At 31.0% G+C, this 27,762-nt stretch overlaps 1 protein-coding gene across 6 annotated transcripts in view; it reads right to left on the reverse strand.

The window, feature by feature from the left end:
* LOC118198236 (uncharacterized) overlaps positions 1-27,762 on the reverse strand; it is an 82,510-nt gene that overhangs the window by 33,585 nt on the left and 21,163 nt on the right. For 4 of the 6 annotated variants that reach the window (XR_004759731.2, XM_035369879.2, XM_035369864.2 and 1 more), the window contains exons 8-12: positions 27,438-27,580; positions 21,810-22,091; positions 18,092-18,296; positions 12,782-12,991; positions 3,741-4,480 (exon numbers count right to left, since the gene is read on the reverse strand). Coding sequence is in view for 5 of the 6 variants with exons in the window: in XM_035369879.2 (XP_035225770.1) it covers positions 3,741-4,480; positions 12,782-12,991; positions 18,092-18,296; positions 21,810-22,091; positions 27,438-27,580 (1,580 nt within the window). In the remaining variant the exon portion in view is untranslated. The remainder of the gene's footprint in view (positions 1-3,740; positions 4,481-12,781; positions 12,992-18,091; positions 18,297-21,809; positions 22,092-27,437; positions 27,581-27,762) is intronic. The other 2 variants (XM_035369901.2, XM_035369870.2) reach the window with 2 other exon arrangements.

The raw sequence follows: 27,762 nt of genomic DNA on the forward strand, positions 1-27,762 counted from the left end.
CTGTCACTTTCTTCACTATCGGTAGTGGTATTTTCTGGATATAGAACCATACTACAGATTTTGCTCTCCATTAATTGATTGATGGTTGAGGGGCATTGTCATCACAAAGAAAAACTTCTTTTATATAATCTTCATTTTTTACTGCTTCTCCACATTTCTTTACAAAATTCTTTAATTGGAAAATTTCACCTTTGGTTTGCAACATCTGAAAACCTTTAAAATTTGCATCTGTCATCATAAAATTTAGCTATCATTCACTATACATATTTGACTATGTATCATGAGATTGGCAACTAAAGACAAATTGTTTCACTAAATTTTATATTTCTTCTATCGTGCTCTGAGACAATTAAGCCTGAATTGTATTAGTTATTTATTATACTTCTTCTTGCACATGCTTAAGGCTGAGTCCTGAATAAATAAATCCCCACATGTATTTAAGGCTTATCGAGGGCCAGCGCTAAATATCTTTCCGCTTGATGCAGTCTCTGTGGGTCCGAAATTCTGCTACCAAGCATCTCCCTTTGTCTTCCATAAATTCTGCCGCCCAGTGCAGCCAGATGAGCTCTGGTGTGGGCTCTGGGTTTATGTGAATAACAAATCAGTTATTCTTAATTCAAATAGCACTAAATGTAATCTTTTGGCCTATGAGTATCATTAAGAAAATCTATTTTTAGCATATGGAAAGAAATTTTTGTTAAATTTTTCATTGTCAACATTTCTTAGTGCATTTAACTTAAATCTGTAATAATTGCCAAGCGTAATGTCAGACATTGCTATATGAGTCATTACTCAAGTTGTCATGTGTTGATAAACATTTGGTGATGAAAGCAAAATATAATAAATAATAATTCCCCAGGTTGGCATCAGGAATATAAAATGTTAGTAGGTGTAAAATCAATGATGTATCTATGTAGAATGTTTCAGTTTGAGGTGTATACCAAGCAGATACGGATTGGAGCCAAATTCTCGATCATGCAAATTTATGCTAAATGACTGTTTCTTCAATAATGTGGTATTTCATTTAGTGCCGAAGTGAAATTACAAATCGAGACTCTCCTCATGTTTTATTGTGCGCGAAGGAGGGATTCAAATGTGCACATATAAAGTATACAAAAAAATGAAAATAAAGTTGTTGGTGGCTTTTAGGCCCAGAATTTAGATCATTCCAGATATTCGACATCAGGATCTCAGACTTTGTATTGTATTGGTGCTTAGTATTATCCTGTCAGCTGTGAAAGTTAGCTATTGCTGCACCAAGATGTGAACCTCACACAGCATATATTAAATACATATGTACACTGCATAAAAAAAATTAATAGTTCTATATTTCCCGTTCTACTAGGTCGACTAACAAAATTCAACTTGCATTTTTTCATGTCTTGAATATGTGACTTAAAATATGTATTAGATTTATATGTGCATTGTTCTAATATAGGTATTTTGAAACAAAATTGGACTTTTTCTGAAATGACATGCCATTTTTTCCCCCCCAATATTTTGATTATACGCCTCAAATTATACCAAACTGCCAAGTTTTGTAAAAATCTCGCAAGCAGTTTTTAAAAAATTAGCTCCCAAAATTTTAGCTCCTCCATGTTAATTGAATTTGATATATATTCATTAATATCTATTTTTTTATTAAACTTATTTGATTCTTCCACTCATTTTGAAATTTAGGTTCATTCCAAAGAAAATTTGCCTACTTTTTATGATTTATTTTTAAAATTTGTATTTTAAAATAATTTTTATATACTTTTTGAAAAAATTTTGAATTACAGCCTATAAAAGTTTTGCCATCATCTTAAGTAGATGTACTTTTAAGTACACCTAAAAAAATTACAGTTTTTTATTCAAAATTTCCTAAGATATAAGTGAATTTACATTTTGGTGCATTTTGAAATTTGGTGTATTTATTATAAGCGATAATAACAAAAGTGAACGATGATTTTTTTTTTCCACTCGTGGACAATTAAGGAAAAGGAAAGGAAAATAGGTTGCTATAAATTAAGAAGTTCACCAAGTGAATTATTCTTGGCACAAACGGAAAAAAATTCAGAAAGATAAATTTTTCAATTTCTCCATAAATTTCTCACCAAAAATGATAAAACTTAAAATCTAGGCATAATTTGAGTCGTAGAATCAAAATATGGGGAAAAAAATCAGTGTGTTATTTCAGATAAAGTCCAATTTCGTATCAAAATACCTATGTTAGACCAAAGCTATATACAAAATCTAATATATATCATAAATTGCCCTTTCGAGGCTTGGAAAATGCAGTTTGAATTTCATCAATCAGCCCAGTAGAATGCGAGATATAGAACTGCCCCCCCCCACATATATAACCCACCCATTTATCTTTCTTAAAAGTTCTTCCCCGATCTTCATTTTTGTGATCATTGCTCACAGTTATACTACATTCCAAATTGTAGAAGTGTTTTAAATGATGAAAATACTTATATTTTGGCAATGTCAAATTTAAAAAATAATTAATTTTCTACAAATAACAAAATTTAACTTTTAATGCAATTTCCTGGTTCCTATATGAATATTTGGGAAAGTGTTATACCCGGTATGAAAAATAAAATTATAAGAAGTTTGATTTCATTACATCAAAAATTGACCAGGATATTTAATTTCAAAACTTGCAATTTTTTATGTCCTTTTCATCTTGCCTTGAAGGATCATGTAATTAACCAAGAAAAATTTCAGAAAATAAGTTTAAATGAAGTGCAACAAAAAAATGTAAAATTTAATAGGCTGTACAAGGGAGTCATGTGGTGTCCACATCAGATTTTTTTTAAACTAACTTAAATACATCTTACTACTCAGCGTTAAAAATTCTATGGAGACAATAAGCAGTAAACTAATTTTTTCTATTCAGTTATATTTATTACCTGTATGATGCTCATATCTTCTCATTTAAGAATAACTAATTACTGTATTTCTCTGAACTTAGGCTATGGAAGGATTTTCAAATTGGACAAAATAGTGAAAAACAGCCATATCAAACTTATGCCCAGTAAGATTTTAAAATTGGAAAATTTGAAAAATAACAACAAAAAAAAAAAAAAAAAGATTTCAGAGTGGTATTTAAAAATATCTACTATAAAATTCATTCTGATTATTGAGAACTTAATTATTTATGAACTTGATCCTATAGAAGTAGGAGATTGGCAGAAGTAAGTTGTTAAATCATTCACATTGAATTTAATCCATACTTTTAATTTTACATCTTAATTTTACATTTACATATTTTAATTTTACATCTTAAAAATATAAATAAAATGTGCAGCTTAAATTTGTAATAAGAAATACCTGCTCATATGCTTCTAAATGTAAAGAACTGTATATATATATAAAAAGTAATAACATTTTAAAGTATATAACTCAAAAAGATAAATTATGTAAATAATTTTCAGTCCACATACAAAAATGTGAGCATAATGCAAGCATTAATAAATTTACATAATGTTTCATTTAATTCTAGAATTGCATAAAAGAAAATATCTGTTATAGAATAGCACCACATGTTAATTATCAAAGTGAGCAAAATATATTTTGATTATCTGAATTTTAACTATTTCAAGAGAAATTAATGAAAAAATAATATTTTTAGGGGAAGGAATAAGAAACAAAAAAAAAATCTATAATGCAATTTTTGAAGTGCTAATTAAAACCAAGATGAAATATAAACCTAACCAAACAAAAACAATTATTACTTAATATAAAGAACTTACATTAGTTGCTCTTCAATATTTTTAATTCTTGATTCCATTTGTTTACCAATTCCATTTAAGGCACTTTCAAGAATTTTATTATTAGCTTTATCAACATTAAAATTTTCCCCCACATTGGTAAAAACACTTTCATTTTTAGTTATATTTGTAGTGTTTTCTATACAAGGCACTAATTCTACCTGGCATTTCTTATCAGCCATGAAATGTTTTTCATCAGTTGTCTGGCAGGAAATATCTGTTTTAAATATTTCAATACAATTTATTTGACTAGATGCATCTTTGCAATCAACAGAAGTCTGGGTAAATTGGCACAAAGAGGCAAGACACAGAAGTGTGGTATTTACACTGCTATCAACAAATTTATTGGAATTCCCACATTTTCCACTATTTGATGCCACAATTTTTTGTTCTAAATTCTGCAAATTTGATTTTTCATTATTGATATTATCTTTCAGAATATTTAATTCAGAAATCAAGGCAGATTTTTCTGACATTAAATTATCCAAATCACTTTCTGCTTTTTCAACTTCGTCTTGAATTTCTTCATAACGACTTCGAGCTGCAGTAGTATCTTCATTCAATTTTGATAAAAGTTCTTTTTCAGCACTAACTTTCATTGTTAATGTATCATATTCCTTTGACAAACTCCGATATTTTTCTTCCAATTCTGCTAGTAATTTCTGTATTTTGTCATCTTCTTGTTGTAAAGCCTCTATCTTAGGTACTTCTTTTTCTTCCACCTAGAATTAAAATAATAATAATAATGAATTAGATCTTATAGATGCAGATTTAAGCTTTTTTTTCATTCAACAAATATGGTTTAAAATTTAAAAAGTGATTTATCATAACAAAGAACATTTTAAAAATAAAATTGCATTAAATAGATACGCGGCATATAAGCATATAGCACATACAGTACAAAGTCCGAGATCTGGACTTATCGGGACTTTGCCAACTCCAGATTTCGGAATTTTTCAGATTTTAGATCATCAGGTTAAATCTAGTAAGAACACATGCAGAAATTATAAAATTAAAAATTAGAAATAATTGTTTGTGAACCAATGAAACATTTATAATCTTAAGTGAACCAAAATATACAAAAAAAGCTCAATATTTATTTGCTTGCATTATTAGACATTGCTTTTAGTGTAAGTTGTTTTAAGTTGTTTCACATAATTTCTTCTTTAGTTACAAAGTTCCGTCACCCAAGACAGTAGTTGCTGAGTTAGGAATTTCCATAAATTTGTCAATCGAAATTTTTTCTTCCTCAGCAACCTCTCTGGAACTTTTCTTCACTGTCAGTAGCAGTATTTTCTACATTTACAGCCATACTACAGTTTTGGGGTAGTATCTCATTTTGGCATAGCTTAATGCTCAGCTAGTATCTGCTACACATTATTGGCGATGCATCATGAGATTGGCAACTAAAGACATGTTTCACTAAATTTTTGTAATGCTTCTATCGCATGCTGCAAAAGTATAACCTGAATTACATTAGTTAGTTATTATAATTACATCTACTTCCTGCCTATGCAATAAGGCTTATCAGAGTCCCAAATTAATCAAATTCTCACATATACTTGAATTATTACCTGAATAACAAATCAGTTATTCTTAATACAAACAGCACTAAATGTAATCTTTTGGCCTATAAATATCATTTAAAAATAAAAACTTTTTTTTTTTTTTTTTTTTTTTTTTTTTTTTTTTGCATAAGGAAAGAAAGTTCTGTTAAATTTCTTTTTCTCTCAATACTTGCAATGCAGATGGCTGAAGTCTGTAATGGTCACCCAGCATAATGTCAACATAAAAGTTTACCATGTTTTTTGGTATTCAAATCAGTAATATTTAAAAAAAAAAAAAAGATTTTGGATATCACGGAGTCATTTCTGAAGCTGCCATTAGTTGATAAACATGAGATGATGAATGCAAAAAAAAAATATAAATTATTGCTAGTTTGATATCAGCTATTCAGTAAGTATAAAGTCAGCGATGAGCATTTTGTAGAATGTTTTAGTTTAAGATGTATGCCAAGCAAAAATGTGGCTGTAGATCCAACAAATTATTGATCATATAGATTTAAGCTCATAAAATGATTGTGTTTTTTCAGCATGGAGGTGGACTTTTTGTATACTTTATTATGAAAAAAATTTTATTGTGTATACATGAAGCATGTACTTAAGTGAGATACTGCTTTCAAAATCTCTTTCTCCCTTTTTGCAAAAAAAAAGAAATAAATAAAATAAAAATAAATCTGAAAGCTTTCAGATTTTATATGACGCTCAAATGGGCTTTTAAAGAAACATATATGTTTCAAGAGCATTTGTGCTAATACCGCATTGGGCTAAAAATATTTTAAAATAGCATATCTTTAGAATTTAGATACTGCTTTCAAAATCTCTTTCTCCCTTTTCGCAAAAAAAAAAGAAATAAATAAAATAAAAATAAATCTGAAAGCTTTCAGATTTTATATGACGCTCAAATGGGCTTTTAAAGAAACATATATGTTTCAAGAGCATTTGTGCTAATACCGCATTGGGCTAAAAATATTTTAAAATAGCATATCTTTAGAATTTCCAATAGACAGTTTCGTGCTTAGGAGATAAGAATGTTTTATTCCTTACACTGCTGCCACTGCTTGCTTTGAAACTGTTGAGTTTTTTTAATCAAAAAATTCAGTAAAATTTTACAACAAAACAAATTCCAAATTTAGGCTTCCAAGTGCCCATTTTCAGGCAGAGGATTGTGCTACTAAAAATTTGATGACTCTAGGTACTGTTGTTTTTCCACAAGGTCAAAAACATATATACATTCCTTTATATTCTTATAGAAAATATTTACTTATGCCCTTTTTTCTTAGCTTTGCTGTTTTGCAAAGTTTAAACCATTATTTTCATGTGTCAAAATTATAATGCATATTTACACAAAAATATTCCGGATTAAAAGGCACTTTGCACATTTTTAAGTACTGTGCTACGTAGTTATTTAACAGTAGCTACAGAAAAAATAAATAATATTTTTATTTATCTTCTCAAATACATCACTTTGGCCATACTGATTGCAAATATACATACAAGAAATAGAGATATTTTTGTGTACACAAGAAAAAATCATAGAATAATTATATTTAATTACCTAATGAAAATTACATTATAAAATATCTAGTTCTTTTCATAAAAACATGAAATTTCTGAATAATATTATTGCACACTTGAAGAATTTCCAAATTAGTCATATATATATATCACCACCAATATTGCTGGGGGTCCATAACTCATCATGAAATATAGCAGAAAATTTTAATTTTCTCAGTTAATATCATAAAAGAATTTCAGTGACTACTGGCATATATTTAATTCATTAATGCCAGTAATCACTATGTTTAAACATACTTTTTATTACTTCTGATAGAAAAGAAATGCTTAATTTTAAGGAATTTTGAAATGTATTAATTAACAGACTTGTGTGCACTGAACTTTTTTAAGTTCAAGGCAATTATTTCTATATGAATATATCGTAAACCATAGAAATTTTAATAAAACCATCAGTGAACCAAGTCATTATAGTCAAAAACTATCTATAACTCAGACCAAATTTAATTATTGGGAAATTATAGGGCTAATTGCTCCACATTTTCATGACTTCCTCTGTAAGCAAAGTGAATCTATCAGTTCTCTCATAAAATGTATGATAAAAATATCCATCTTTAAGCAGAAATTATTTATTTAAGCAGCATGTGTAGCAGGAACTGTAGCAGCATATGTAGCTTTAAGCAGCATCTGTAGCAGGAACCGTGGTAGTAGCAGCAACTTCACCAGCACAGGAAGTAGAGGACAGGCAGCAGCAAAAAGAAGTAGCAGCAAACGAAGGCTTTACCGTTGTGGTTAATAGACGCAGAAGACTAAAACAAGTTTCTCCAGCCACAAAGCTTCCTGACCACGTTCTCCTTATTAAGAGTAAAGACACGAGTCACACTACTGAAAGTGTTCAGAAGCAGCTAGTGAGTAGCATTAAGCCTAATAAAGTGGGGATTAACGTCGTCCAAGTAAGGCCTACGCGCTCACAGGAACTACTCATCAGGTGTAGAGAGAAGACAGACCTGGACAAACTCAGGACCGCCATCAGTGAAATTCCGGAATTAGATCACTCATTAAGTGTAAGAGTACCCAGACCTCCTAGGCGTACCATAATAGTCTTTGGAGTGCCACAGGACAGTACAGCTACAGATATCACAGAGGCCTTCTCCAACTTGTTCCCAAGTAACACGAAAGAGTTTATATTCCCTATTCGTTCCTACCCAAAGGAGGATAACACCTGCCATTGGCTAGTGGGTGTTGCAATGGAACAGGCTGAAGAGTTATTAGAAAAGAAAAGAATCTACATTGGACTTTGCGCCTGCAATTTCAAAGAATATCTCCAAGTGATACGGTGTTACAACTGTCAAAAATTTGGGCACTTTAGACGTTACTGCAAGTCGGATACAGCCTGCTCCAAGTGTGGTAAAGGTCACCTGTTAGAAAAGTGTGACTCAATTACCATCAACTGTGTCAACTGCAGCCTCGCGAACAAGAAGACAGGTAGCACCTTTGACACACAACATCCAGCAAGTGCATCGAAATGTCCATGTTACAGACAAGTATTGGCGAGAATGAGCTCAGCCAGGGAGTTCACTCAATAACAGAGAAAGTTTACAACAAAGATCGGTCTAACATCAAAATTTTACAGTGCAATTTCCAAAGGGCAAGAGCAGCCACACTCAATTTCATGGAGGTGATGTCCTCCAGTACAGCAGACCTGGCAATCCTACAAGAACCTTACTTGAGGGACGGCAAACTTCTTGGCCAACCTTCTACAAGTAAATCCTACGCCTCCAGTACGGGAATGGCAGCCATTCTGTATAACGGCCCTCTAAGTCCATTGCTTCTGGATACGACAGATTACACAGTAACAATCTTGATTGAATCCTCCAACATGAAAATAACAATCACTTGCGTTTACTTCCCCCCAAACATGCAAATTGAATGCCTGCTACAGGAATTAAACCCAGCCGTACTGCGAACATTCCAGAATACCATAGTGGCTGGTGACTTTAACACCACCAGCCCCTCATGGGGAGCACAAACAGAAAATCGCAGAGCACAGAAATTGTTAGAATATGCAATAGCTCACGGAATGACAGTAATAAATAAAGAAGACTCTCAGCCTACATTTGACAATGGAAGAGCAAAAGGGTGGCCAGATGTCACATTTGTCTCATCATCAATGTCAGCGCACATAAACAACTGGGATATAATGGACATACCCTCTCTGAGTGACCATCGTATAATTCAATATGAGATTAATAGTAGACTCATGTACCTAACAAAAAGATGTTTCAAGACCTGCTACGGAGGGCACACTACTTTAAAGTTTTACTTCAGGCCATGGGTGAGTGAAATCTTGGAACAACTGGATAACTGCGACTCCCCAGAGGAGCTGAATTCTACATATGACTTCATCATAACTAAATTATCTCAGGTAGCAAGAGCTTCCTACAAACTTAAAGCTATTAAGCCGAAAACATTTACATCGTGGTGGAGCAACCACCTCAAGCAAAGAAGAAGCAAAATACGAGCCCTAAGAAGGCAGATGCAAGCGGAGAATGATGAAGAACAGAAAATATTAAAGTTGGTACGCTACAGGAAGGAGCTAGCGCAATACAAAAAGCAAATCAAGGCAGTGAAACAAGAGTCATGGCGTAAGCACTGCAGTAATGTGCAAGCAACCTATGGTACATTACAGAAAATAGCCACAAATAAGGTTTTTCAACCCCTACAACTTACCGCTAAAGTAAAACAAGATGCAAAAAGCAAAACAGAAGCTCTAAACACTATCCTAGAAACAATCTTTGTTAAAGACCAGATGGAATTTGATTTAGTAACTCACAGAGAAATAAGGCAGAAGTTTAATAGGAAAAGCTGGAAAAGCAGCAACAGAGATATTACTCTTCCTACAGACCACGAAGTTCATAATATCATCAAAGCCTTAGCAGACAAAAAAGCACCAGGTCCCGATGGTATAGATAATATCATTGTTAAAGAAATTCACAAAGAATTCCCAGGTTTGTTTCCAAAACTATGCAGAGCCTGCTGGCGACTCAGTCACTTCCCTAGAAGCATGAAACTAGCCGAAATTGCACTCTTCCACAAGCAGGGCAAAGATCCGTCAGACACGGCATCTTATAGGCCCATAAGCTTACTGCCTTCAATCAGTAAGATTTTAGAAAAAGTAATTTTGAAACGCCTTAATTTCCACATGTGCAGGAACAAGTCTATAAACGAAAAACAATATGGCTTCTGCGCAGGAAAGTCCACAGATAATGCCTTAAAACAACTGCTAGATAACATAGGGCAGAACAAAGACAACAATATGGACACACCGGTTATTTCATTGGACATCAAAGGGGCATTCGACTCGTTGTGGTGGCCAGACATAGTCGAATGCCTAGACATCATCAAATGCCCAAAGGAAATCCTGAATCTTATACGCAGCTACTTGCAGGATCGTTGGATACAGGTTACAACGGACAATGATGTACTCAAAGTCAAGTTGGAAAGAGGCTGTCCCCAGGGTTCCTGCTTGGGACCTACACTTTGGAATCTTGTAGCGAACACAGCCTTTGCGCTCTATGACCAACAGCAAGGAGTGGGTATCCAGGTGTACGCAGACGACTTTTTATTGGTCATTTCTGGTATCACGGACATTAAGTTAAAGGCACAAAAAGCAATCAATACTTTTGCAAGCTGAGCAAATCAGCACAAATTAAATATCTCAGCAGATAAAACTAAACAACTGTTTATATGTAAGCATGGAGCGCGAAATAGGATTCCCAACATTAAGCTAAATGGAGTCTATAAAAAAGGTCACTGACCTTAAATATCTAGGTATTATATTTAACAATAGGTTTTCCTGGGTACCGCATATTAAAGAGCTTAAGCAGAAAATAAATCAAATTAGTAATTCCATGGTTAGAACATCAGGACCTCATTGGGGCACTCCAATCACTATGCTCAAAAGATGGTACAGAACAATCTCAGAAAAGATCATATTATATGGGGCTACCATATGGGGAAGGAAGCTTACTGCCCATATGAGAAGACAGCTTCTCACCATACAAAGAATGCAACTTTTGATCATATGCAAATGTTATAGAACATCCCCAACTGCGGCACTGCAAGTGCTGGCGGGTATCCCTCCACTGGACCTTCTAGTGGAGAGAGAATCGCTATTAGTAAGGACATTGCGCCTAGAAAATAACGTCTTTCTGTGGCAAAAGACATTCTACCATACAGACTATGAGAAGCGCAAGCCGATCATGCTTGCAGATACTGATTTATCGCACACAATATACATGCAATACACGCCGGCAAATGAGAAGGCATTTGCTATTTATACAGATGGCTCAAAGACGGAAAAAGGCACAGGCTGCGCCTACTGTGTACTCCAAGAAGGAGAAGTGGTTAAAACTTGGGAAAGTCGACTGGCAGACAAAGATACCGTCTTTCAGGCAGAGCTTCTTGCATTAAAAGCAGCCATCAATTTGGCAAAATATCAATTAGGATTAAAGGTCAGCATATATAGCGACTCTGCCTCAAGTTTGGAGTCCATCCAAGGGCACAAGACAAGGAGTCCTTTGGTGCAAGATATTCAGAAAATTCTTCTAAGTATCCCACCAGATGACAGACCTATCCTGATCTGGGTTCCAGCTCATGTGGGTATTACTGGCAATGAAGCGGCGGACCTGCTTGCGAAATCTGCTGCCAATGACTCCAGTAGATTGGAAAACGCAGTAAGTGTTCCGCAATCCTATTTAAAAAAAAACTACGCTCAATAGCCTTTTTCAAGAATGGCAGAAAAGATGGGAAAGGGAAAGCACAGGGAGGAGAACCTACAAGTTCTTTCCAAAAGTCACGTGCTCAGTTAATATATACAGCGGAGCACAAACTCAATTCTACACTGGCCATGGTCCCTTCCCACATTATCTTAAGAGATTCGGCATACGAGCATCAGATTTGTGTGAATGTGGTGCAGTAGGTGATGCAGATCACTTCCTCTTCAACTGCCCACAAACCAATAAACTTCATTTAAAAATGCCAAGCAGTAAATACTGGCCGCAATGGGCGTAGAATACCCGCGGCAACAAGCAGACGAAAACTAAAATAGAGGAGGTAATCAGGCTTTGCTCAGCAAGATACTAAGAAATTCTCCCCCTCTCTTGAGAATTGTATCTTCGCAGCATAATTTTAATAGCAATTCAAAATACTACAACAACTGAATATCAACACTAGGAAAATAACTCACCCCGTAGAATAATAACAGGACTGTAAGAGCAAAACTATTGTAATATAAGCATATTACTATCCAGTTTATATGTACTTGATAAAAATAATATTGTAAAGCAGTTTAAATGATATTGAAAATCCAGTCAATGTGTAAATGAATTACAAGTTTAATTTTGACTATCTCAGTAAAAGTATTGTAAATATGAATTCATATAATGTCTAAATGTACACATAGCTGTCATGATTTTATGTATCTATCATATGTAACTTGTACAAGACAATGATTGTAATTAACATATCTATGCTTATACACAGGCCTTTTATGCCCATGCAATATTTATATGTATATTTTTACACGGAGGATTTTTTATTCCCTTCTGCCAGGATGACTACTAACACTGTAAGACTTTTACAACAAAGTCAGGTCAGTGGTTATCTCAGGCGGCGCTCAGTATAATCATTTTAAGACCTTAAGGATCCAAGGTTCCGAAAGCATTTTGGGTTTCTCCCGAGATGGTCCATTTGAAAAAGATAACCATCAATGATACTCAATACTAAAGTTTATTTATGTTCTTGGAAATACTAGTTATTTTCAGAGTGGTTATTTAAGAAATATAGTAACTATTAGAAGTTTTACAGTATTAATAGACCAGATACATTACAGATTTGTATATTCCAAACTATACCATATCCAAATAATAAAACAGTTTTAATAATTACTTCAATGCTAACTTCAGTGCTTTCTTTTGAAACAGCAGCTTTAATTTTTATCAGTTCTTCTTGGTGAGCCTTTTCAAGCATAGAAAGTTCAGCAGCCTGAGATTCTTTGAGATTTTTTAGATTAATTTCATGCAATCTTTTGAGTTCCTCAGTTTCTGTTTCCAGCTGATCTTCTAATTCCTTCCTTCTTTCATTAATCTCTGAAGTGTTCTTAAAATAAAAATATTAAAAGAGAAATCTAAATTTAATCTAATTTATCTTCAACTGAAATACATAAATACATGCATAATTAAAATGAGTATCAAAAGAATTCATATATATTCAAAATATATATCTAACTCATAATGCAGTTAAAGGTTGGAATGTAAATTAAATATAAATTTAGTTCCAAAAATTATAAAGGTCTACCTATTTCTATGTCTGGGAAATGGTTATAAAAACAAAAAAACAAAAAAAAAGTGAATGAAGGTAACACATTAAAAACTGACGGGTTTAAAGAAAATCTTAAAATACAACATGAGATTGTAATAAAAAATAATCAATATATATATATACACATTTAATCTACATATATGCAGTATACATTCAGAAGCAATTTATTAGCAGAATTCAGAAGAATTTTACATTAATTCAAGGATGTTAATACCAACACTCAGTTTTTTTTTTTTTTTTTTTTTTAAGAAAAAACTAAACAGGAATGATTACTAAAACAGGAATACAAGAAATATATTTAAAATGAAATATTAAATGGTAATCATTTTTTACAATTTACTGATTTACTTGTTTCATGTGAAAATTTCATCAATTACTTTATCAACACATTTAGTTTACTTAAATGATTGTTGAAATCTCAATTTTTTTATCTTAATGGTTTAATTGTTTGATACAAAAATTTTATTATTTATCCGTAAAATTTTTAATTATTTTGGAATCACTTATTAAGGTTATCTAAAATTATAATTCAACAGAATTTTTATTTGAAAACACACACAGATACATTTAAATTAAAGGACTATAGAACAACTTGCATAAAATAATTTCTTGTGCAGAAACAGTTTAAAAAAAAAAAAAAAAAGGTTTTATTGCTGCAGAAATTCTATCATACAAAATTGCACATAACAACAAGATAAGTAATTAGACTTCAAGTTTAAGACATGTAATTCTAAAAACACTGATTAAGCTAAACTTTAAAATCATACATGTACAGTATAATGAATTTCTAGAAACAAAAATAAAACCTGAAACTCCCTAAATATGTATCGTTTTTAATATTATAATCTTAGGTTAAGACTTATAATTTTTACTGCTGCACTATTTTGACTTTCTTATTTATTTTACTGTTTACTAAATGTATGTGCATAGAAAAAATTCTTTTTTCCCAAAATTTAACTTGACATTTCAATTTCTAAACATACATTTTTAAAAACATTTTTTACTGCCTAAAATTACAAAGATAACATGGTTCATAGCCACATTTTAGTTAAAATAAGCACCTATAAGCACTTTTCAAGCACATTTTAAGGAAAAAATAAGCACCTGTCTAATTACATTATACACAACTGCATAACCTTAAAAGAAAAATTAGACTTGTAATTTAAAATATGAGCAATGCAATATTTATTAAGAGAATGAGCATTACCTCAACGATGGAAAACAATTAACTTTTTTTTTAATTTTAAATGACAGTTCAATTTACAGAATTAGTTTACAATGAGAGGAAAAAAAAAAACTATGCAGAACTAAACTATATTACAAAATTTAATGGATGATATTTCAGTTGAAAATATAGAAAATAAATAATAATAAGCCATATTAATTGTATTCGTTTGGCACCTAATAATAAATACAATTTATTTTTCCACTCATATTAATATTTAAATAATTTAACGTAAATCAAAATTCTGAACATTTTCTAAATTTTCATTGCATAACAGTTTTCCCTTAACATATATCCCAAGCAAAGTAATTTAAGAAAAAAGAGGCACATTTCTGAAATCAGAAGACGGGAAATTGCTTCATTCAGTCATCCTTTAACAGTAAAAGCTTAACTAACCAGCATACTCGGAAATTCCCGAATTTTCCGGATAGTAACTGGAAAAAGAGGAGTGGGGGAGATTGTAGCCGTTCTTTAGATTTAAATTTAGGCTAAATAAATGATTTTGACATTTCGATATGTGCATCATACAAAAACTAACGGAACTGAGAAATATTCTGCTTAGAAAGCACAGTAAAACTCTTTTAAGTGTTCATAAACAAATCTCAAACTGAACATCAAAATTAATTATCAATGCAAAATACCGCAAACGTTATTGCGCAATACGTGCGGCGTTATTCTTCCATATGTGATATTACGCAATTGGAATCAACACCTGTCGGTATTCGGAGAAAGAACAACTAAATAAAGGAAAAGAAAGACTTACTAATCTGGGGTATTTCTGATTCTAATTTTCAACAGACTATTAAATTACCGGAATAGAATCAATCTTCGCTTGGGTTGGGTCAACGCGGACAGCCTATGGGTCACATTTATTTGTCACAAATATGGTGCTAAAAGTTTGCAGATGGATAAGATTATACAAACAATAACTAAAATAATAAACTTTATCAGTTCTGAATCATTGAGTTTGTTGCATTACTCGAAGAAACTGAAAATGAGTACAGAGAAACTATTTAGTATAACAAGGTGTGGTAGTTATATCAAGGCATTGTATTAAAACAATTTTTTATTTAATAAATGAAATCAAAGTTTTCATCATACAAAAATAAATAAATATGTAAAACTATCAATCAGCTATATCAGGGTTTCTTAAACTGTAGGTCACAGAACCTTCTTTTTCAAAATCCCTGGCGGTCTTCTTAAATTATTGTGGCCACCAACCTTTGAAATTAAGTATGTCATCATTTGTTAGATTCTTTACTTGGAAATGTGGGTTTTGTTTCTTAGATGACCAAATAATATTGTCGCATGCACACAGATTCACAATGGATCGAATGCACACAGCATCGATGATAGCCTGATAAAATTTATTTTACCAAAAGAAACACTTTACAGTTCTGGAACTTTCCATAATAATACACATACAACTCTTCTCAGTATCAAACAGCACAATCAGTAGTTATCACTTCAAACTACCAAGAACATTAAGCAAAACACAGTGCAAAGCGCATCTAAACAATGCAAAATGCATCCAAACACAGTGCAAAGCTCTTCAAAATCAGCTATGAACTAAAATTTGAGAACTGAAGCTCTCTCCAGTCTTACATAGTTTTCCCATGGCCCCAGGAAATCTCCATTACTTTCCATTTCTTGAAATAACTGGAAAGCATATACAGTTAAAGTTACAAAAAAGGGCTAGATAAAGTTAAATATAGAGATCAATTATTGCAGTTACATGAGCTCCAGAACAAATTGCACCAAACTTGGCAATCATTTGGTGATTTCTCACCAAACTTGGTAACAGAAATTAGTCACCAAAATCATCGGCAGTTTGGTGATATCTCACCAATTTAGGGAGATGGCCATTTACCTTAATATTAAATAGCCTTGCCTCTGCAATCTTATTTTCCAGCAGAACTTCGCCTCTTAAGACATTTCATACTACATTATGCATAAGATATCATGATTTCACATATAATTTCACTAAAATTATTCACATATATATATAATTCATAACAATACTATTGTAATAATACTGTCACATGAAACTTAACAGATTTTCTTGAAGAACTAAGAAATTTCTGTCGCATTGTAAGAAACTATGCTCGTGGATGGGAAAATATTGGTGGATCACTTGAAATCTGCCATTTATGCTAAGTGCAGAAAACAATCTAGTTAAAGCGTGATTTTAGTTTTGTCCCATGAAGGCAGCACTAAAGACTGCAAGATTTTCACTTCTTCAGGCGTATGTTAAGAGAGAAAATTTAAACCAATGTATGGAATTTATTAGGGCCTCTCTGAGCATCTCCTTTTATGTATGTGGAGAATACTAATGTTTCTTTTCCAAGACTGTGAATATTAAAACCATAGTTTATGTACATGAAAATTAATTTACCAGACAATTTGTAGATAGCTTTTGAAAATGAATAATAATAAGTTTTAAGCTTTATACTAATTTCACAAAACTGCAATATAAACTGATTTTACAGCTGTTAAAGACACTAATATTTGTTGGCAATGAATGAAATGAAGATAATATTCCCTGAATATTATTATTTTCCCACTTAATGATGGAAAGACTATTGCACTATTAAATGAACTGAGAGAGAGATTTTATTTATTTATTTCATACTCTACATATATAGAGATTGAGCCAATACTGGTCAAATGGCTTATTCATCATATTTTTGGAATCTTACCTTTTTCCTCCTCTTCAATCACACATTCAATTTTAATAAATTTAATTTTAAATCTATAGACATTAATCAGTACAAAAATTAATTTACTAACCTCTTACTAAAAAATTTATAAGCCATATAATGATTGAAAGTTTTCATCAGTGCACATCAGTGAATTTCAATAAACTGAGGGGACTATTCAATAATGAAAGTAATGACCTTAGAATGTTTTATTAGTCACTTGTTTTTACATTCACTGGATGACACATCAAAAAGGAATTCCAGGGATAGCGATGGCATTAAAACTGCTAATTTGCAAAAATTCTTTTGTAGCAAGGATTTTTGTTAGCTATGAAAACTAGCATTTATGTTAGACATTTATGGCCGTTTATGATAGTGGCACCATCTATCTGCAAAAGTTGTGTGAATCATAGTTCCTGTCAACTAGTTTTGAACCACAAACCTTTGAGGTTCAAATAAATATTTTAACATTTTCAAATTTCAAATTTTAACAGTAAAATTTATTTTAACATTTTCAAATGTTATTTCATTATTGTTATTAACATTTTCAAATTTTAACAGTAACAATGACATTTTCAAATATTTTAACAGCTGGATTGAAAACATCCTCCGAGTTTAAGCACTAAAAGCAAACTATATCTTTTCTGTGAGCTAGCAAGACCAATAAAATATAAAATAGTATATTTACAATGATTAAAAATAAGTATAGTTCGACCGCCTCATCCGCGACCATGAATGCAAACACGCATGAGCCATTCAGACCGAATCATTCTCAAAATAGGGTGGAAGGATGAGAACTTTCTTTCCCTCCAACATAGCTCTTTCCAGAGAAGAGAAGACCTTTCACGTCGCAGCAAGTAATACCGCCCCTTTTGGACGAGTCTATGTGTTTTGGCAGAATGCCAACCAGGATTTCGCTTGAGACGGTCGAACTATAATAAAAAATAACCTCACTTTTTCTTCCATTTTCTCCATTTCTGCTTTCAAGCTCTCAGAAAGGGTTTCAAGTTCCTTTTTAAACTTCTGCTCCTCTTCACTGTACTTTACCTGGTTGGCCCTCTTAAGTTCCTCAAGGTTCTTTTCACTAACATTTTCTTCATCTTTCAGTTTTTTTGAAAGTTCATTCTTTAATTCAGATAATTTTGCTGAATTTTCTTTCCTTAAAATGTTTATACAAATGTTATAATTATTTTGAAACTGGATTAATATTTTAAATAATATTGAAAATAAATAAATTTATATTATTTTAACTGGTGTATAAGTTTGTTAAAATTTGGTTATAAGCACATGATAAAATATACAAAATTTCCTTAACACTAAATACATAAATCAAATCAGATTTTTAAAAAAAGTTATTACAAATGATTTTACAAAATAAGTTAAAATTTAAATGAAAACAGCAATTCATATATGTTCATGTTTTTGCCAGTTGTAGTTCAATAAATCAAGTTCATCAATTAATAAAATTTAAAACTGAGATATAAAATAAAATCTCAGTAATTCTTTTGGTTCTTTTGATTTTGATTTCTTTTGATTTGTTTTGAACTTTTACTATAAAATTCTATGGCAAAAGTAGATAAAATCATTTATTATCTCACCCAACTTTTAACTATGGTACTTCTTACAGAAACTGATAAAAAAATACCAGAAAGAGATCAGAAATTTAAGCTAAACTTTTAAAAGTCACTAATTATACAAAATTCTTACATTTCTCATTAACTTCCTAAGTAAGTATGAAAATGAATAAAGTCAGAGAAATATTTCATTGCACTACTACATCTTTCATGCTGAATGGTAATAACTTAATTTGAATGTGGTAAAATGAGAACAAATTTAATTCTCTGTACAATCAAAAGAAATTAATCTAAAAAATTTGGTACTATTTAAAGTTAAAAAGAATAAAATATATATACTCAGAATATATTCCACAAAGAAGTTAAAAATCCCTTCTATGCCCATATAAAAGGTTTTTTTTTTTTAATTCAAACTAATTTAAACTGAAATTAAACACAATGTAACAACTGTAAATTATCATTCAGAAGTAAAGACAAATACAGCAATGCAGCAATTTTAACAATTGGTTGCATGTTCTAGCATGTATAACCTTGATTTTTTTAAATATTAAATTACACACGATTTTTCCCAACATCACAAGTATCATTTTTGCAAATGAAATAATGCTGTAATTAATGCAAATATTCAGGTTCATGTGTTGATAATTTGGTATTTATATAAATTTTTATTTTATAAAATTAATAAAATTAAAAGATCAGAACTTAAGTGATAGGCATTTTATTTATTTATTTTTTTTTTTTTTTTTACTTGTTTATTTCAATTTACATGGTAAACTTTATGATCACTTGCGCATTTTATTTTCATGAAATTCTAAATTTATGGCTATCATGTATAATTTTGAATAACTTTTGAGTTCACTGGTGTTGACATTGTAAAGAGAACTCAATTAACACCAGGTATATAAACAAATATCCCATACCGGTCCTACACCAAACCCTTGCTGAATGTACAGTTTATGTCATTAACTCCTTGCATGTATGGTAAAATTGTGTTCCATAAAGTTAACTTCTTATAGGAAATACATGTTAGGTATAATTCAGATTAAGGAAATAGTTACATTTAAACAAACCTAAATATCATTTTAATTAAGAGGGGAACATGTTAATTGAAAGGATTTTTATTACAGTTTAATAAGAATCTCATAAGATTTTTTTTTTTTTTTTTTTTTTTTTTTTTCCAATCTGGTGAGTTTTGCTTAGGGCACTGACTAACCCAGCTCATTTAAAGCTTCATGGTAAGGGATGCAGATTTCTTTATGCAACTCATTAAGTATTGTCATCTTTCTTAATTTAGATTAATCTACATTGTAGAATCAGACAGTTCCTATGCTTTTTTTTAATACTTTGTTTATAGCTTCTTGTAAATTAAAGATGCTTTATCATCTTGTCAGCTGGTTATAAGAACATCCAATTCCTCATTCCTTATTCCTTGATTAATTGTTTGACTTCTTGTTCTTCAATATCCAAAATTCCTTCCCTATCAACTGCTTTTGTAACTTGTATGACTTCTTTAGCATCTATTTCAATTGATGGAAACTCTTTAAGTGATAACTGCCTCTTTATTGATAATTTCTGGCCAGATCTGATGTCAGCAACATTCAAGGTTGTTAATAAATGAATCACAAATGTGAAATTTTAGTGTTGGACAAATTAAATGGAAATAATTAAGATGATGTATTTATGTGAAATCACATTCTGCAAAGGCTTATTTTAATGACAATTTTTGTCACCAATCTGGCAATATTCTGGAAATTTTTTTTAAAAATGCATGTTTCAAGCCCTAGAATTGATTTTTCCCAGAGATTCCAGTTGTGTCTTCCAACATCCTTGAACAAAGAAAGGTATAAGTATGAACCTATACTGTAGCTGAATTATTTCAGTGTAGTCTGTTTTGGTGTGTAACAGATTGTTGTGCTTCTCAACTTACTGCATCTTACTTTGCTCTGTAAGCGATTTTATGATTTGTGATATTTCTCACAAGTTAAAAAGAATTTTAGCTTAACCTTTGTATTTTCCTTGGGCTATCTTAATTGATTGTCTTACCTGAGCAGACCATTATTTATCCTAATCAGGAATAAAATTTCAAGTTCTTCCTCATCATATGGCATAGTTATTTAAAGAGATGTGTCTGAATTGAGAGCATGCAACAATATTACAGACTTATAAGGAATTATCATTTTCCTCCATGCTTGCTCTAATGCAGAGTTTCTTAAACTGTACGTCGTGACGTCCATGGGGGTGGCGGGACCTGCAGCAGGGGGTAAAATTTTAGCAGTTTTGATATTTCTTTAACTTATCATAATAATAATACAATTACAAAAAAGTTTTACGCAATGTATCTGAAAATAGATAAAGATAATACAGACTAAAAAAAAAAAAAAAAACCGTTTTGATGCATTCTTTTTATAATATAAACGTTCATTTTACTTGCTTTGCACATGATGCTGTCATTTCGTCTGTTATTTATTTAAAATTTTCCCATTGTTCTACGTCTTAAAATTAGAAATTAAAGTTAATGACCTAAAACTGCAGTAGTACATTACAAGTGAAAATATTAATAGTTTCACTCACCCATGTGTCAGGTTTGCACAATGCTTATGGGGTCCCACAAAATTTTCGCAAATATTATGGGGTCCTGGGGTCACGGAAAAATCTCACTGATAAAAAGGGGTCACGACTAAAAACAGTTTACGAAGCCCTGCTCTAATGGTATAACAGATAATACACCTGACTAACAATCAGATGATTTGCGATTTTAATCCCAGCGAGGACACAGATGTTTCCCAGTTCTGAAAATCTAATCATCTTTACAGTGACAATCAAATTTAGTGAATGATAATTCTCATGACCTGGATTAAGTTCACTGGATCTTGTTCCTCTCTCCTGAGTTGCCTTTTAAATGCAGTAAAATATAAGGAATAACTGCTTTTCCCCATGAGTGTACTCATAGCATACTTGGTAGCTGATCTGATAATCAGATGATCTGCACTTTGAATCATGGGGAGGGTAATAGCTGATTTCTCACATATCGTAACACCAAAAAAATTGATGGCTCTACAAAATTAAATGAAAAAGCTATAAGCATCTTATATACATACCTCATTTTCATTTCTTCCTCTTCTAATTTTTTAGTACTCTCATTGACCATTTGCTCATATTTGGCTTTTTCTTCTTTTTCTAATTCCTCTTGCATAGCTGCCCACTCTCTTTGGATACTCTCTAAAATTACCTTCTGCTCTTCATTTATAGTGGATATTTTACTTTCAATATCTCCAATATCTCTCGGATTTTCTTCATATTTACTTATACCAGCATTTCCTTTTTTCACACTTTTTGAATTTTTTTCAGTTTTCTTTTTTGCTGTTGATTGCAAAGGTTTCCTAAAAAAAAGTATGCTCACATTATACCAAATAAAAGCATTCATTAAATACAGTAAAGCCTGCCATGGTTGCAACCATCTCCCTAAAAGGATTATCTCTCAAAGTTACCATGATTTCAGAAAACATAATTAAAAATGAAAAAAATAATAATTATAATATTCAATGTTTCCTAATTATCTGCATCCCCATGAATTGCCAACTAACTGGCGATTTTGTGACTTGTAAAGAATTTATGTGACTATTTTTACAGTTCATGGTTTTTAATCTATTCATAAATAACAATAAAGAAGCACTTTAAAGAAAAAAAAATTATTTTATTAGAGAAAACAAAACTTCATGTAGCTGACATATATATCTTTACAATTGTTGGATACAGCTGTGGCCTTCAAGATTTCTTCGAACCAATCTCTTTCTTTACACCTAAAGCATGTGTATTCATGTTTATTCAAACAAAAGTGAGGTATGCACATGCATGATTTGACTGTTGTCGTATGCAAATTGAAATATGCTTAAAAGAACAACAGTTCCATAAGAAGATGAAATCAGATGCGTGGATGATTAGGAAGTACCAATTATTATAAAAGACAATTTCTTAACTATGTTAAGACTATTAAATATTAAGGAAACTACAAAAAAATTCCAATTTTGCAATCAAATTTAAATACTTTAACAGTTAAATAAATCAAGGAATTAAATTTCCAGTTCTCACTATATCAAGAATATATTATGGAAAATAGTATTTAAGCATTTCTGAATAATAATTTAGTTCTAGATCAGAGGCATATTTAAAACACAGACTTGATTCAGAAACTATGATACTGCCTTTTTAAAAAAATTCATCACATTCTTCTTAAACTATTTGTAGTCATATTATTGCTACCTATCTGCCCAACTTGTAACAAACAATAAGCCACTATTGAATGCTGACTTGTTACATTGGTACCAAAGCAGTTTCATTTGTTTTGTTGCTATCTTGCCATCAATCAAGTTTATTTTAAAATTCAGTGCATGTCCCCTTCCCCCTCAATTTCTTGAATTATGAACTTAAATTTAAGATGCCCCAATGACCTCAGATTATGACATCATCAAAACACAAAGTAAAAGCAATAAATTTATGAGTCCAATAAAAAGTTATGGAAGATGCTGCAAGTGATACACTGAAAAGAAAATTGGCAGAAAATGTATAATAGATAATTGTCAGATATTAGAGAATTATTTACTAACTCAACTATTTTAAGAAAAAAGTGATTAACCAAAAGAGAAAACCACATAATGTTTTTAAAATTACTAAAATTATAATGCACGAGTTTTATAATATTTTTTGCTTTATAAATAAGATCTAGTTTCATGTTTTAAAATATTTTTCATTGATGATATTGCAGAAAATTAAGATATCCCACATCCATGTTATTTGCTACATGTCCTTGTAATTAGAAAATCCAAAGAGAAAAAAGCATGCAAAGAGAAGTCCTATTTTTTGGAATGATCGGTTGTATATATTTGATTTTATTATTGTAAATAGTTATTTTTGTATCCATATATTTATTTAATAACTTTTATGTACATGATATAATGCAATTTATAGATATTTGTTTTGCGATGAGTCAAACATTTTCATTTTATTCCAAAATGTTAAATATTTCATAAAAGTTACTTGCTCAATTTTTTTTTGTTTAAATTCTCAGGTACAGTTACAAATGCAAAGGTTGTGTGTAAGTGGGTGAATTTTAATGACTAGCCTAATGCACAAAATGCACCTCAATTATTTTCAACTGTGTATTCCATATCCATGATAATGTGCAAAGAAATGATGACTACATTTGCTGATAATTACATAATCGTTATGTGAATTAGAAGTAATTTCAAATAAACTTTTTGGCAATGTTCATTTTTGTATTCATACATATATATATATATACATATATATACACACACACATCTAATAAGTCACATATTCACCTACACATAACGAGAGAGATGCGATGGTTTAGAAGTTGTTGATGTATGTTTATTAGTATTAATATAATGAATAAGATTTTTATTAATGAATGTATATTCAAATTTTTTCATCATTTATAATAATAAATCCATAAATTTCCAATGCTTCAATATGAGCATTTATAATAAAAATATAGTTCTTAATGTGTTTATAATCTAAAAAGCATTTCATTAATAACATGAAGATAATAGCATACAAATTTAATGTGTATCCTCATTATTACATAGTCTATGTTTTAATAAATACACATATTCGCTGATTTTAACATAATCACTGATTATGCAATTTAAATTTAATTAATAATTTAGTTAAGTAATTAGCAGAGTTATTTAAAAGTAAAGTCGTGCATATACAAACATATTTTTAAAAATTCTATTATATAACAATAACATTCTTTTCACACTATCAGCATGAAATACAACAAATTTGGCGAACTTTTGGCGACAAATATTTTGTAAACAAATCATCAGAAATAGCACATCATAAAATATTGTCTACTCTGAAATTTCCACGATTATAAATTTAATGAATATATAAACATTTAAAAATGACTTACACAGTTATACTACAACAAAACAATATATATATGGCTTTTTCCGTATTTCTTCAATTGAATCAGCATCTATTTGCACTGTCCATGATTTCACAATGAGAGCCATCGTCATATTGAAAATTACTCATGATCCATCAGAAGCAGAACTTTTGTCTGATTGGTTGAACATGCGTGGAACATGGCTCCAGATGGAACATTTTCGGAAAAGTTTCAAAATGTTTCACATAGCCGGAACATTTCTCAGAAGCCTCCTGTTTAAAGCAGTGCTATGAGAATCTCGTTTCTTGGAAATGTCCCGCCTAGCCGTGCACGTCGATAGAAATGATAAGGCCCTTACTCTTTAACAAACTTCAGCTATACAATAAGTTTTACTTTCCCGAACAGAAATTTTCAGCATGTGGAGCCACCGACTCATAAGTCTGCTCAAAAGCAACTGTATCTTTTGTATTTTATTTCAGACATTTCTATTAGTGACATCGAAAAACTTGATCATTGTATACAGCATAACCTTATTTGTCTACTCATGCATAGATACGGCAATCCTGTTTTAGTGCTGTCCGCCCGCTAAAAGACCCAGGCCAAGAGGCTATCATTTCACTCACTTCATTAGTGCTGCAATCACATGTTTATAAGCATTAATTCTCTTCTCATTTGACCTTTTTAGATCTTTTGTTTTAAAAATTCAATATAACATCTAAAAGGAAAAATAAAGATGTTAAAGCAGCAAAAATATTCAAAGTTTTGATATTCTCTTCAGAAAATTTAAATTTTAGTTAAACAGAAAAATGCTAAATGTTTTCCACTTCCTGCAAAGGAACTAGCTATAAATGAATCAAACATAAGAACAATACAGGAAAATGAAAATAAGATTCAGCTTAGTGTCAAAGCTTCAGATGATACTTTGACAAAGATAGCTCACGTTTCAAGAAGAAATCCTCAATTGGAAAAGATGGTAAAATGTTAATAGTTTAGATTGAGAATCAAGTAAACAAAAAAAGATTCAGTTGTGGATTGTGCTGTTATTTGAAACAAAGCTTTAGATTTGTTTTCTTTCATTTTAGATAAAAAACAGCCAAACTTTAGAGAAAATTGACTATCAAGCAAGCAAAGGTTAGCTTGAAAGCTTTGTCATTTTAATTTGCACAATGTAAAGCTTCAGGGAGAAGCTGGTTCTATATATTAAGAAGCAAAAAAACTCAGACCTCAATTTTTTTTAATTAATTGAAGATAATGGTTACATCCCCAATGCAGATTATATGGGCCTATTTTATAAGTGAATGGAACAACAAACCAGCATCACAAAGACACAAAAAGGTTATCCCAGGTTTTAAAGCTTTTAAGGGCAGACTCAATTTGCTTTTTTGTGAAAATTCATCAAGCAGCTTCAGATATAAACATCTGCTCATTTATCAATCTAAAATGCCTTGTGCATTGCACAGAAAAAATTTTAAGCAGCTGTCCATTGTGCAGAAGCAGAATAGAAAAGCTTGGGTAACAAAAGCCCTCTTTAATGACTGGTTTGAAAGTTCATTCAGTAAAGTCAAACATTACTACTTAGAACAGCAAAACCTGGTTAAAGTTCTCCTAGTTCTTGATAATATTCTAGGGCACAAAAGTGCTGAAGTCCTCACAACATTGCATTCCAAATGTAGATGTTTTATTTATTTTGCCAAATACCTCTTCCTTGATAAAAACAATGGATCAAGCAATCATAAAAACATTCAAAGCCTATTATGTCAGGCATGTTTATATCTCTGCAAATAAAGCACTAGATGAAGGAAAGCATGACATACTAATTACATTTTGGAAGCAAGTCAACATAAGACACTGCATAGAAATGATTAATCTCAAATGGGAATAAGTGATTACATGAACAATGAATGCTTGCTGGAATCAACTCTGGCCAAAAGTTGTCAATAATTTTAAAGGATTTCCACTGACTGAAAATGAAGTCAAAGAATTCGTACAAATTGCAGAAACAATATTCAGCAAGGGTTTTCCACGTATGGAGGGAGAAAAAATCAAAGAATTTATCAAAAATGATGACTTGAAATCACAAATGTAAATTTGGATGATCTTATTACACCAGCTGATGGTGAAAACAGTGATAAAGAAGAAGATAAAAAGCCTTTAACGTAAAAGAAGTTAAATGAATTCCATGATTCTGTTATGGAGATTAGCCCAAATTAATAAAAAAGAGGACACTTTATGAGCAGTAGTGAAAATCGCTGTACTCCTTGCAACGAAACATTTAATGAGTTGCATACAGCATTGTCCCAAACAAAAGAAGCCATTAGCTATTCAAAAAAATAATTGTATCATGTACCTACTTATTAACACTTGTTTCATTTCCTCTTTTAATTAAAATATTTGGATTTATATAAATAATACATACTTTCTTAATATGAACCCATTTTTTTCAGCAGAAAGTTAACTTTGTGGAACATGATTTCCCTATATACACAATGCCTTAATGACTTAACTTCCTGTGTTCAGTAAGGGTTTTACTCTCCATATTTTGAGTTTGATTCCATATTTTGAGTTTGAGCTTGCTTCCAAACTACTCATTGGAAAATTTGAAATTAAAATAAAAACTTGTAAAACTTTATATAAAATCCTTTCTTCAGCAGTACTTTAAGAAACTAAACGTAATAAAACTTGAACAAAAATGTTATTTTTAAAAATGCTTTTAAGTTAAAATATCCAAGGTTATATATGATGAAATAATTTTATATAACACAGAATATTACTATTAGACTATAATTCAAACATTTTGCTTCAGCATACAACTTACAGAAATGATGGCTGTCCCATCTTTCGTAAACTTAGCGATGGAGAGGTTTCATTGTTCATTAAAAGCTTTGAAGATTTGGACGGAACATCAAGTTTAGACGGTCCTTTAATTCCTAGCTGAACTAGGGAATTTATATCAAAGGCCTATAAATAGAAATAGGATACTAATTCATACAATAGCTTTTACACTTCCATAATATAATGTCTTATATTAGATTGGTATTCTACATAAGGTATTATAAATATACACTAGTATACTTATTACTCAAAGTATATTCCAAACTACTCAATAATCATACCTAAATCAAAATTCAAATTTGGCAGCT

This window comes from Stegodyphus dumicola, chromosome 1 (genome assembly GCF_044657685.1).
Source record: "Stegodyphus dumicola isolate Sdum_Otavi_A_Nest chromosome 1, ASM4465768v1".
In the NCBI taxonomy this organism is placed as follows: Eukaryota; Metazoa; Arthropoda; class Arachnida; order Araneae; family Eresidae; genus Stegodyphus; species Stegodyphus dumicola.